At 42.7% G+C, this 12120-nt stretch overlaps 1 protein-coding gene across 3 annotated transcripts in view; it reads left to right on the top strand.

Moving 5' to 3' along the window:
• The window catches only part of LOC147129005 (G protein-coupled receptor 26-like), a 28197-nt gene that overhangs the window by 14162 nt on the left and 1915 nt on the right, over positions 1–12120 (top strand). Inside the window, exons 6-9 of one of the 3 annotated variants that reach the window (XM_086016020.1) lie at positions 6400–7281; positions 7374–7430; positions 8228–8341; positions 8965–9292. In XM_086016020.1, the coding sequence (XP_085872146.1) occupies positions 6757–7281; positions 7374–7430; positions 8228–8341; positions 8965–9292 (1024 nt within the window). In that variant the 5' untranslated portion in view covers positions 6400–6756. Of the gene's footprint in view, positions 1–6399; positions 7431–8227; positions 8342–8964; positions 9347–12120 lie in introns of those variants that run through there. The other 2 variants (XR_015082422.1, XM_086016021.1) reach the window with 2 other exon arrangements.

Below are 12120 nucleotides of genomic sequence, written 5' to 3'. Positions count from 1 at the left end.
AGCTTAATATGAGAAGCAGATAGCCAAATCAGCTGGTGTGCGTGAGGCTGAATGGAAGCCAATAAACAAGAGGGCACTCTGCTCCTCCTGACCCTCACTTCTGGCTTGGAGATTGGCGCCGATAGCGCGATGCAGGCGCAACCTCAATAAAAGACAAACAATGGAGGGAGATAAATAGATATTAAATTAAAGCAGAGGCGATAGCGGCCAGAGGTGCGGGACAAAAGCAGCGCCGTGCTTTCATATTGTTCACAATCGGCACCTTTGCGGCTCATTTTGCTATTGGAAGTTACATTTGTTAGAGTTGGACAAACGAATCAAAATCGGAGCGCACCCAGCGTCGTGAAGTGCTTCAATGTGGACACTTTCCATTTTAGCGGAGTTCAGATATTAGCGGAATAGCTACACCCTCGTATATCGTACATAAACGAACGATAACGCATGCTTGATGAGCGCCAAAAAAGCTTTGAGCTTTTCACATCCCGCATGAGATCAGGCAGGTGTACCTAAGATTGTGGGCAGCGAGCGAGTGTATGACATGAATGTAATTGATGCGATAATAGTCGTATGGATTTCTGTATCCGACACTCAGCGACTCGCTATGTTAAACCCACCATTTTCCATTTTTAAACCATCCTTTTAAACCAAGTGTCTCATTTGGCAAAGTGGGCTAATAGCGCCATTCATTTGCGCTGGTCTCCTTAAATTATTAACACGAGAGATCCCTCCCCCACCCCCCCCACTTCCCCCACCCCCTAGCAGCGGGCGCTCATTTTACATCGAGGACTATAAAGAACTTAACTGGCCCAATCAAACCTGAGTGATCAGGGAGGTGGAATAGGAGGGCGGCAGCTGGGCCACCTCAAGCAAATGGCCTGAAATTGTCACCGGGTCGCAATCACCTGCACTTTCAGGGGGCCTTTCATGTGAGGGGGTGAAAAAAAAAAAGAAAAGAGAGAGTGGTAGAAAAAGACCAGGGGACTATTTGGAGTCTTGATTTTGCTTAAGAACTTTGCGGTGATGATGGGACCTCTTGACAGAAAGCAACACAAAACTACAGATGTGGGGGGGGGGTCGTTCTTTGCTTTTTCTCCAAATCTATATTTTATTTTAACTTCAGAGCTCTCATACAATAGAAATTCACCAAACCTAGTGGCTGGTTCCTGCGTCATCGTTCTTTCCTAAAACCACTTTGGAGCGGACAATGCCGTTATTAGCAGAAAAATGAGCCAGCCGCAAATGAATCGGGTATTCTGTCTCTTTTTTTTCCCTCCCGATCGTTAATTTGATAAATATATTAACGATGAACGTGGACGACAATCAGATGGTCAAGCCTCCTGGCTCGCTTCGGGTTTTCGGCCTCTTATCAGCACATTCACTCGGTAATTTCCTGTGTGTGCTAATTAAAGAGACTGTGATGTTGCAGCTGAGGTTTTGATACAGTACTTGTTCTTATGACTGAGGAAGAGGGGGGAAAAAAACAAGAAAAAAATATTGACTCAGGCTTTCACTCAATTTCACTCACCATAATTCATCATTTGGAATATATGTATTCATATTTTATTTATCATTGCATCGTGTTTAATGGTTTGTATTTCATATTCATCTTTTAAAAATTGCTATATACAGCTTTTGTGTAGAATTGTTAATTTTATTGTCTTTGCTACCTTACTTTACTTTACTACTTACTATTACTACTTCATATTAAAAACAGCTGTCAGTATTTAAAAACGCAACTATTTTTAATACCACTCTTGTACGGGGTCACATCATTCTATAGTGTGTGTGTGTGTGTGTGTGTGTATATGTGTATATATATATATATATATATATATATATATATATATATATATATATATATATATATATATATATATATATATATATATATATAGCCACCTACAGATAAAAGCTTTTTACTGCATTTGAGACGAATTTGATTTTTTTTTTTTTAAAACAGACAACTTTTGCCGCACGAGGGCAGCACAGATTAAATTGTGCTGTCTCATTGTGCTCTATGCTAATCCTGGTAATGCTGTAATGTTTCGCTAGAGGGCAGCAGTGATTGAATGACACAATGTTATGTGACGTGACACTACTCGAAAGTCGAACTAAAATTGTCCACATACAGTTTTACCATTACAGTGTTTAGGAAGATGGAGGGCTTTCAGTATATTTCCTAACATTGACGGAAAAGTCCAACCAACCCAATTATATGTTGCAAATATTACTATTAATTTGTATGTTTTGTTTTTTTAAATCCTATAGAAAAAAATTCATTGACTCGTTTATTACTGTATTATCTTGGCTGGTTTGAAGCTTCCCTTGTCTTTTGTTGCCAAAATATGTCAGACTATTGTGTCATGCATTTTGAATAAATATATATATATATAAATGCTTTATCTTATTTGTAAAGGCACCATATAAAAGATATATATAGATAGAAGTATTGTTAAACGCGTATCTTAAAACAAAACGGAGCCTTATTATAATTGCTGTAAATGAGCGTGTGATCATGTTTTCTGCTATTTGAGGTTAACAAGGGAGCCCAAATTGAAAATGAGGAGAATCTTATCTCCAGGCAACCGTTTTTATGGATTTACCACTAAGCTGCTACATGCTCATTAATGTTTTTTTTAATTTATTTATTTAAATAACTCCAGTCTTGATGCTGATATGAATACAATGATTCCTCACCGGCCACAACATTAGGCACACCCGCACCATCATAGCCAATATTGCTTAGCCACTTTTTTTCTTGAGTTGTGAGCAAAAATTTCACTTATAGACGTGGCAGAAAACTTCACAAGGAGATGTTTGCCATTCCAAGTTAAACGTTTGACAAATTAAACATTAAAGACAATTTTGCATTGTGTATATTTAACTAATCATTAGCCCCGCTAGCTACGTGCTAACACATAAGGCAAAACAACGTAGACGGGCTTAGGAAACTAGCATAGATGTAGCGATTTCAACAGGTATTTCAACACAAACGGTGCAGCAATGCAGGTAGTCACTATACCAGCACTTACAGGAGTAGATTCTTTATCCTCTGTGAAAATGGCCTGATAAGAATTTAGCTTAGTTGCTATGGTCGATTTCTGTGTTACATCATCAGATCTACTTGTAGTATGTTAAGTATTCATATAATTATATTGCCCCTGGAGGCCAAGGCACACTTCTATTTAATTGTTTTACTGACTTATGTTTTTTTAAGTAGAATATTGAAGAGAGGTTACTTATTTCACCTTTAATCTGTTCATTGACATTTAGAAAGTAACGGGTTCCCATGTCGAGATGATAATGGCACGCAGCCACAAGCTTGCTGCACCTGTGTTAACATCGTCTAGGTGGTTAATTTGCCGCCGGCAAGTTTGAGCGCCGCGAAGTGGACATAGTGGACATGCGGCGAACAGGTTGTACGCTTTGACCTTTACAGTCAAACTCAGCTGATGAAAGAAAAAAGCGCAGTCCCTTTTAGTTCATGTCCGTGTTTTGAAAACGTTCGACTGTGCAGGAGTGGGAGTCGAACGCCACTAAACGTCCTGCTGAAACCGTCACCATTAAACCTGTGTGTCAGGTGTCGTTGGTGTCGTTATTGTAATAATTAATAAGCATCATCTGTTCAGGTGCAATACTGGAAGTTGCCGTCTTAATTTTTTTATTTTTGTAAAAAAATTGTGCAAAATGCGACATGGGGGACACTGGTGCTGAAAATAAATCAAATAAAATTATACGTTTATTTAAAAGTATTTATTGATGGCATAGCCCCTTGAAATGAATCATCTCATAGTCAAGGGGATCAAATACATAGAATTAAAAAAAAAAATCAGTATGTTTAAATTACGTTTTTATTGGCTTTGATTTGGGTTGTTTTCATAACATTTGTTATGAAAGAAGACAATACATTTTCCTGTAGTACCCCTATTATATATATATTTTTTTAATGGAGTCCGCAGTCCACGAGTCGTACACAGGCGCCCTCTAGTGGTATGCCAAATAATCACCAAATCACTCTTAACATTCTTTCAATAAGGTTTCCATATTTTCCCCAAGAATACCACAGCATTTTTTTGGTAAGAAATCTTACAAAAATTGTGATAGACTGTTGAGTTGCATCTGTTGATTTATTATGGATGGCTCATGGCTGTCTCAACGCTTTCATTCCTCATTCCCGCCCCCCCAAAACGTGTCAAGACATTTTACACACCTTTCAAAAGGAGTCTTCGTAAACGTCTTGTAGGTTGAAATTCCTCGAGAGGAAGCCGGAGATAACGTGCGAAAAATCTGCGCACAAAAGGTGAGCGCAGCCCGCGGCTCGCGTTCAGCTAGTAGGCGCGCGGGCCTGTCAGTCGGCGGCAAATCAAGTGTGGGATGGAAAGCGGCAGCCCGTTCAAACGGATGCTGTCGCAGCAAAAAGGAGGAGAGCTGCGGGCCCTCTCGCACGCTGTCAAGCCTTGCGCTCGTTCACTCTTCTGACAGGAGGAATTAGACTCAAAAACAGCGGCATTACACGTAAAGGGAGAAGTGCATTAGCAAGGTTATTTTTTATGATGAATGACCATAGTGCTTTTTTTTTTTTGTTACTCGGTTATTCACTTTGTTATTTGTGCGACAAAATGGCACTAAAATCCTGTCTGAATTGGAAATTAGTCCTGTAATTGGGCCTATAGGGAGAACATTGAAGTGATACATCCCGACCACTCACGGCTCACCGGTTTTCTGGATTTGGTCATGTGACGTTGGCAAGCTGGAGCCCTTAGGCACCGTGATGTCATTTTCAGTTGACCAGAGGGTGGTATCATGTCAAAATGGCCGCCATCTGGATTAAAAATGGGTGGATTTTGCTGCGTCATTCATATTCCACAAAGGCAATAATCAGAATTCCGTGTTTAGACTAGCGGGGGCACATAGAACAGTAAGGAAATGCATTGACTTGACTAACCCCGATAAACCTTTTTTTTTTTTTTTTTTTTTTTTTTTTTCATTTTAGGTACTTGTATTTATAAATGAAACAAAAAAATATCATACAAAAAGTGATATGTGCTAGAGCTTTCTATCCACGTTCATGCATGGACAGTGCAACTCCAATAACTCTCCACTTCCTCACCCACTCAGACTCACCCCAGCCACCCCGATTCTCTCCACCCTCCCAGTGCCGAGGCTCATGCTTTTGAACAGGAAAGTCCACAGTGTTCCGGTGGCAAGGGGGGTGGGGTTGGCTTTGCAAAAGTGCGGGGGCGTCATCCGGCAGCTCCCCGGAGGGAAATGCAAGATGTCTTAACAACCCAACGGAGCAGACGCCATTAGCATATTGGGAGTCCCGGGAGACCAAACATGGGATGCGGCATCCACTTGGGTTGAAATGCAAATAGTGCGAGATGCTGTATGGGCATGTAGCGAGATAAAATGTCACGCGGATGACGGCGTATCCTCGTGGCAGATAAATCGGAGCAGAAAGAGGCTTCGTGTTATTTAGCGTCACTCCCACTTGGAAGTTTGCTGTCAAATTCAATCGAAAAAAGAAAATGACACGCCGTGTGTATAACCAACCAAATATTATGACAGTCTGTTTAGCTTAATTCTATCAAATGATGCAATTAGCATGACTCTTTAAGTAAAATGGGTATTTGGACACATGCGGTGGTGCAATACATGTCAACAGGATATACTCACAGGCATATATTATTTATCCTCTGCATAAAACGACTAATATTACTGTTGCTCACTGAGCAATTGTGAGCGTCTGTTACACTGCCCCAAGTGGCCAAGGCATGCACACCAGAAGGAGCAGCAAAATGCCCATTGAATTTGAAGCAAAAAATGGGACATGGATGGTCTCATTTTTTCTATTTATGTCTTTACTGCATGTTGTATGAGGTACTATATTATAGAGTGCTTTTTTACTGAACACATTTTTGGAGGGGGGGTGGTGTGGTCATTTTCATTCATTTTCAATGGGGAAAGATGATTTGAGAGATGAATGTTTTAAGACCCAAGACCACTAGGGGAGCCCAAGAACAGTCAATTCAAAATATTCTGTTTATTTCGTTTTGGGGAGTAACTATACTTTTAAGAATAAAGCACCACCAGAACAAATTTTAACTAAAACCTTTGCACATTTTTACCTAGTTTTAAGATCCAATAGCTTCAACTTTATATTTGTTGTTTAATCATTATGTCACCTATTCAGTCTCAAGATATTTGCTTGACAACTTGATACATGCCCTGTTTTTGGATCGGAAGTTATCTTATAAATGTTTTCATTGCAGTTTTTTGGGGGGGCCTATATTAGGTACCACATTTAGCACTTCTGTATTTCAAAGCATACAATAATAGACTATCAAACTAACGCTATAGGTTTGAGTCGGTGTTCCTAATGGAGTGTCATTCTTGCAGGCTTGCACCCTCCTATGCCAAAGTGTGCATCTGTGTCTGAGGGTCTTCGCTGGAGTAAGCCCACACAGTGTGCGGAAGGGTGATGCTTCCAGAAGCGCATCACAGGACCACAAAAGCCCTCCGCTAGACGCAGCGTTTGCTTGACTCTCCACCCAAAAAAAAAAAAAAAAAAAAAAAAAGCAGGGAAGCCTTCTCTCCGGCTCGTCTTTGAAGCAATGTAGTGGAAAGGAGAGCAGGGGGCTTCTCCATGCACCCGGAGGAGGGCGGGTGGGGTGCACGGAGTCGAGCGTGGCCGCCGGAGGATCACCGCCACACGGACATGAGCACCCCAAAAGTCTGTCTTTTCGCGATTTGACGATGGACCCCGCGGAGGCGTTGGTGTTCGCCTTGGTGCTGGTCATCATCGTGGTGTCGCTGCTTTCCAACGCGCTGGTGCTGATCTGCTTCGTGTACAGCCCCGAGATCCGCAAGCAGGCTCCGGGGCTCTTCAACCTCAACCTGACCTTCTGCAACCTGTTGCTCACCGTGGCCAACATGCCGCTGACGCTGGCCGCCCTGGCGAGCCGAGCGCAGCCCGGCGGCGACGCCTTGTGCCAGGCGGCCGGCTTCCTGGAGACTTTCCTGTCCAGCAACTCCATGCTGAGCATGGCGGCGCTCAGCATCGACCGCTGGGTCGCCGTGGTCTTCCCGCTGCGCTACCACTCCAAGATGCGCCGCCGGGACGCCGCCCTGGTGCTGGGCTACACCTGGGCGCACTCCATCAGCTTCTCCACGGCCGCCACCTGCCTCTCGTGGCTGGGCTACCACCGGCTGTACGCCGCCTGCACGCTGGCCGCGCCGAGGGAGCGGGCGAGCGGCCGCACGCAGTTCGTCGTCTTCACGGTCCTCTTCCACTCGTTCACTTTCCTGCTGTCGTTCGTCGTGCTGTGCGTCACTTACCTCAAAGTGCTCAAAGTGGCCCGCTTCCACTGCAGGAGGATCGACGTCATCACCATGCAAACTTTGGTGCTGCTGGTGGACATCCACCCCAGGTAGAACAAAACAACAACAACAAAAATCGTTCCTGAACGGTGTTCGGACGGCCTTTGTTTTTGTTGATCGTTTTGAGGGAGGTGCGCCATCAGTTTTGCCACCTCTACCAAGAAATTTTCATCAATTATTCGAAACCAAGGAGGTTGTATCATGAAAATAACGCTGACTGTCCCGCTTAAGTCCACCAAGGGAAGCTCCACAGTCCTTTTTTTTTTAAAAACTCTACCGAGGAGTTTCCATCTCATCTAAATGATGCGAGTAACCAAGTCACTATTGGATATGACATACGATCACCTTTGCAGCACTTTTTTTTTATCTGCGCATGCACTCTAAAACTGTTGGGTTAAAAATAACACAATTTTGAGTCAAAAAAAGACCAATCCACAACTTGGGTCAATTTGACCCAACTTTCTTGGTTGTCCCAAAAATGGGCTGTTTTGTACAAAACAATGCAAGAAAGTGGGTCAAATCGACCCAATTTGTGTTTCGGTCCATTTTTGACCCAAAATTGTGGTATTTATAACCCAACTGTTTTTAGAGTGTACAGACATTGTGAGTCGGTTCTGATAATAAACTGGAGGGAGGGGGATTATCATTCTTATCACCTATAAACCACAAATGTTTCCATCCAAAAATGACAATTATTAACATCACTACCTCCACCAGGTACTGTAATTGTGTCACTTTAAAATGGGAACAATTTAGAAGCAGCAGCTCTATTGTCCAGCGACTTTTAATTTATTAGACAAATATAGGGCCTGGCGCTTTTTAATTTTTTGCTTTTCCCCCTTTGCAGTGTTCGACAGCGCTGCCTGGAGGAGCAGAGGCGGCGGCGGCAGCGAGCCACCAGGAAGATCAGCACCTTCATCGGCACCTTCATGCTCTGCTTTGCTCCCTACGTCATCACAAGGTGAGCAGTTCTAAGAAAGTGTAAATAAGTGAGCAAGTAAGTGTGAAAGTAAGCAAGTGTGTGTAAATAAGTGTATGAGTCTAAATACGGAATCAAATGTGTAAGTGCGTAACTAAGCAATAAGTGTGAAAGTAAGGAGTAGGCCTAAGTAAGTGTTTAAAGTGGAAGTCAGTGCAAACATTTTTTTTTTTTTCAAGAATATGTTCTTTGAAAGCCCACTAGTCGAAATCGGGCATTCTGATAAATATTGCGTTTGTGGAATAAGTGTTAATGCACTCGTTTTTAGGCATCTCTGGGGGGCGGCCATTTTGTCTTCTGTCGACTGAAAATGACATCACAGCTGCTCACAACGACCAATCACGGCTCAGATTCAGAAAACGGGTCAGCCGTGATTGGTCGTTGTGAGCAGTTGTGATGTCATTTTTAGTCGACAGAAGATAAAAATGGCCGCCCCCAGAGATGGCTAAAAAATCAGTGCATTTTGCTGCTTAATTTATAAGAAAAAAATTCTTTAAAAAATATGTTTGGGTTGACTTCCGCTTTAAGTATTTTATAATACCGATTTTTAGTTGCGAATGAGATAACCCGGACGTCCAATCAGGCTTGCGTCTCCCGCCCCGCAGGATCGTGGAGCTGTTCCCGGCGGTGCCCATCAGCCCCCACTGGGGCGCGGTGTCCAAGTGCTTGGCGTACAGCAAGGCGGCTTGCGACCCCTTCGTGTACTCGCTGCTGCGCCACCAGTACCGCAAGACCTGCGGCGACATCGTGGACCGGCTGCTCAAACGCAGCCGCTCCTCCAACGAGTCGGGACCGGGCCCGGGCCCGGAGGGCCGAGGCGTCACCTTACCCAGGGCGGAGTGATGCCGGGTTGCCGTGGCGACCGTCCGGGGGATGGGCTTCCAACCAAGGAGCGCCGTGGATTAAGTGCACAAGCGCCTCACGGAGTCAAGGGTAGCTATACTGGATCTTCCGGCACATTACTAGAGTGACATGAAGTGGTATGTAGCACTGAACGCTCCTGATCAAGTCCCTTGATTGTACTCGAGTGCTTCTTAATCCAGATTATTTCAGGGACAAGGATTTTTATTCCTCTACAAGTGGATGGAAAAATCACAATTTGGGTTATTTGATGCTTCCACTGATTGTGCTTTGTGATGGGCCGATTGGATCCATTCTGGGCCCTCAAGGGGTCGACTTGATGCTCCCCCCCCCCTCCCCCTCCAAGAATGACGGACCACAGAAGGAAACGCACATCTTTGTTCTGCGGGGTGTAGGACAGGGGTTACCAACAGCAGGCAGCCCCGAAGCAGGCACGTTTTTTTGTGGGCAGGTGCCACAAATGCGATCGCCAAAATTATTCATACAAATAATAACAAACCAGTAGTTTATATTTAACACCACAGTCAATAGTAAAATAAAATAGGTAAACTGCACAATTCTCACTAGTCCTCAAGGAGGAATTGATGATTGGCATTTTTTTTTTTTTTTTCCCCCCAAATGCTGCAGCAGAAATATCATTTTTTTCCACATTCAGGGTAAAGGGGCTGGTGCTGGAGCACCACTCGGGATTTATGTGTGCACGAGCCTGCCTCTAGGGATCACATACAGCGCTCTAGAAATGTAGTGTTGCTTATTGATGTGCGTCTTCACGTAGGTGAGTATCAAAGGTCATTTAAGCAAATTTGGAGACAGGCGGTGTGGTGAGAAAACATCAATGGAAAGCAATTCCTTCTCATCCGTAATCCGACGAAAACGGTTTGAACAACGGTAGTAATTTCCCGCTTGATTTCACGGCGCCTGTGCTCGGGAGCAATGTTTATCACCATTATTATCAATCGATAATCCTTATTTAAGCAAGTTTGTGTGGGGGGGCCGAGCCACGGGTTGTGTCGTAGCAACGGCGGCGAGATTCGTTGCTAATCCGATGACAAATGTGCAGCATTTCAAAGGAGTTAGACTACTATTAACTGCGGGGTCGTTGGTTTGAAGGATTCTTCGCCTCGTTCGCTTCACACCGCATCCGCACATTTGCTCGGAATGAGCAGGCTTGCTTTTAGTTTGTAGATGGACTGCGCGTCATTTTGGTTCCACGTCAGGAACCGGGCAGACTGAAGTGTACAATAAGTCATCAACACAACAGACTTAATGTCAGTGCCAAAATGAGTCCAGTGAGCCGAATAACGTAGCTGCAATTCATTTCAATCAAGATACCACCAAGGAACAAAACAAAAACATGCTACAGTTCGGACAAAAAAAAAAAAAAAAAAAAAACAAGAATACTGTCACAATGTTAGAAGAGTAAAGTTTTAATGTTATACTATGAAAGTAGTTGTGTTAATAAACAAGAAGAATATTGTAATATTACAAAAAGTGTACTCTAAAAAAATGCCGGGCTGTTTTCCTAACCCAATGGCTGGTAAACTGTGGATTTTAAGATGATTGGGTTACTAGAGTTGAAGCTGGGTTTTTTTATTAGTGAAGCTGGAATAAATTTAACATAACATTCAAAACAACAAATTTAAAAAAAAAAATTGTTTTCACATATTACTTTTAAACACGGCCTATTCCTTGGTACGAAAAAAATTTACGATGGTACATAAAGTAGGAATTTTGCCACTCTTTATGTAAATATGAATCGATGCATTAAGTTGTGCTATTAACAACTGTTAGTCTTATGTGGGATACTTCACTGTATGACACATGAAGAAAACGAATGCCTTAAATGCTGTCCTATGGGTGACGTAGACTATTTTCCGTTCAAATCAATGACTAGTGTATTTCCAACACGCATAGGAAAACGTAACTGTTGCCTTATTACCACATCTGTGTACACGATCTAGAATCTGTATATGTTCGTGCGGCAGATGTTTTACATGATCATAGTTATTAACCTCATGATTGGTGGTTGTTTCCTAATGGTTATTTTGGTAGAAAGTACATTGTGCTGATATAAATGCAAATAAGCTCTGTTGTTAGGACCGCTTTTTTTTTTTTTTTTTTTTTTAAATTGCTCTGTTGAAAACATCCACAGCTAAATGCTGCTCATGATGATGACGATGATTATGATGATGTGATATTGATGATAATGATGACGACAATTACCACAATTGTAATGCGGCTGGAGAACATGATGGCGGGTTCAGATTTTGTGACCTCCATGATTAAAGTGTAAACACAAATGCGGCTGATGCTGTTGTCATTAAGTAAATAGGAGCATATGTGCCCACATTTAGTTTGCAAGCAATGAATAGGAGATGAGTATTGGCAGTGCTCATTGCGAAATAATAACAAAAAATGAATTCATACTAAAGAGTCAACATATGTGACTTATAGGTTCTGAACATAGCCACATCCCATTTATAAAGGGGTGTTTACACTTCTGCAAGCATAATCTTATTTGTATTTATTTTAATTTTTTTTTAGTTTAACAGGTTATAAGTGACATTAATGGTGGAAAACGTTTCAGAAATTATATTTTTTTTAAAGTCCAAAACATGGCATTGGAACAGGGGTGTGTAGACTTTTTATATCCATTGTGACTTGTCGTTTGGCACGAACATCGTTCATTTAACATCATTCCAAAAGCGTACAAATAGACACCTCCGCATCTCGGCCCATCTCGTGTATCGCGACAAGACGAGCGAAAAATTGGAAAACGTCTCAGCGTGGGCGCCAATGACTGGGCTGTACATTCGCACCTTGAAAACGAGCCAAGATAAACACGCAGCTTGTCGGGTCCATTGATTCCTCCACCCCGAAAAGCGGCTGCCAAAGTGAGA

The sequence above is a fragment of the Filicampus tigris genome, chromosome 19 (assembly GCF_054856515.1).
Source record: "Filicampus tigris isolate MCC_2025a chromosome 19, RoL_Ftig_1.0, whole genome shotgun sequence".
Lineage (NCBI taxonomy): Eukaryota > Metazoa > Chordata > Actinopteri > Syngnathiformes > Syngnathidae > Filicampus > Filicampus tigris.
Note: the sequence above shows the minus strand (reverse complement) of the source record. Positions and strands in the feature narration are given on the sequence as shown.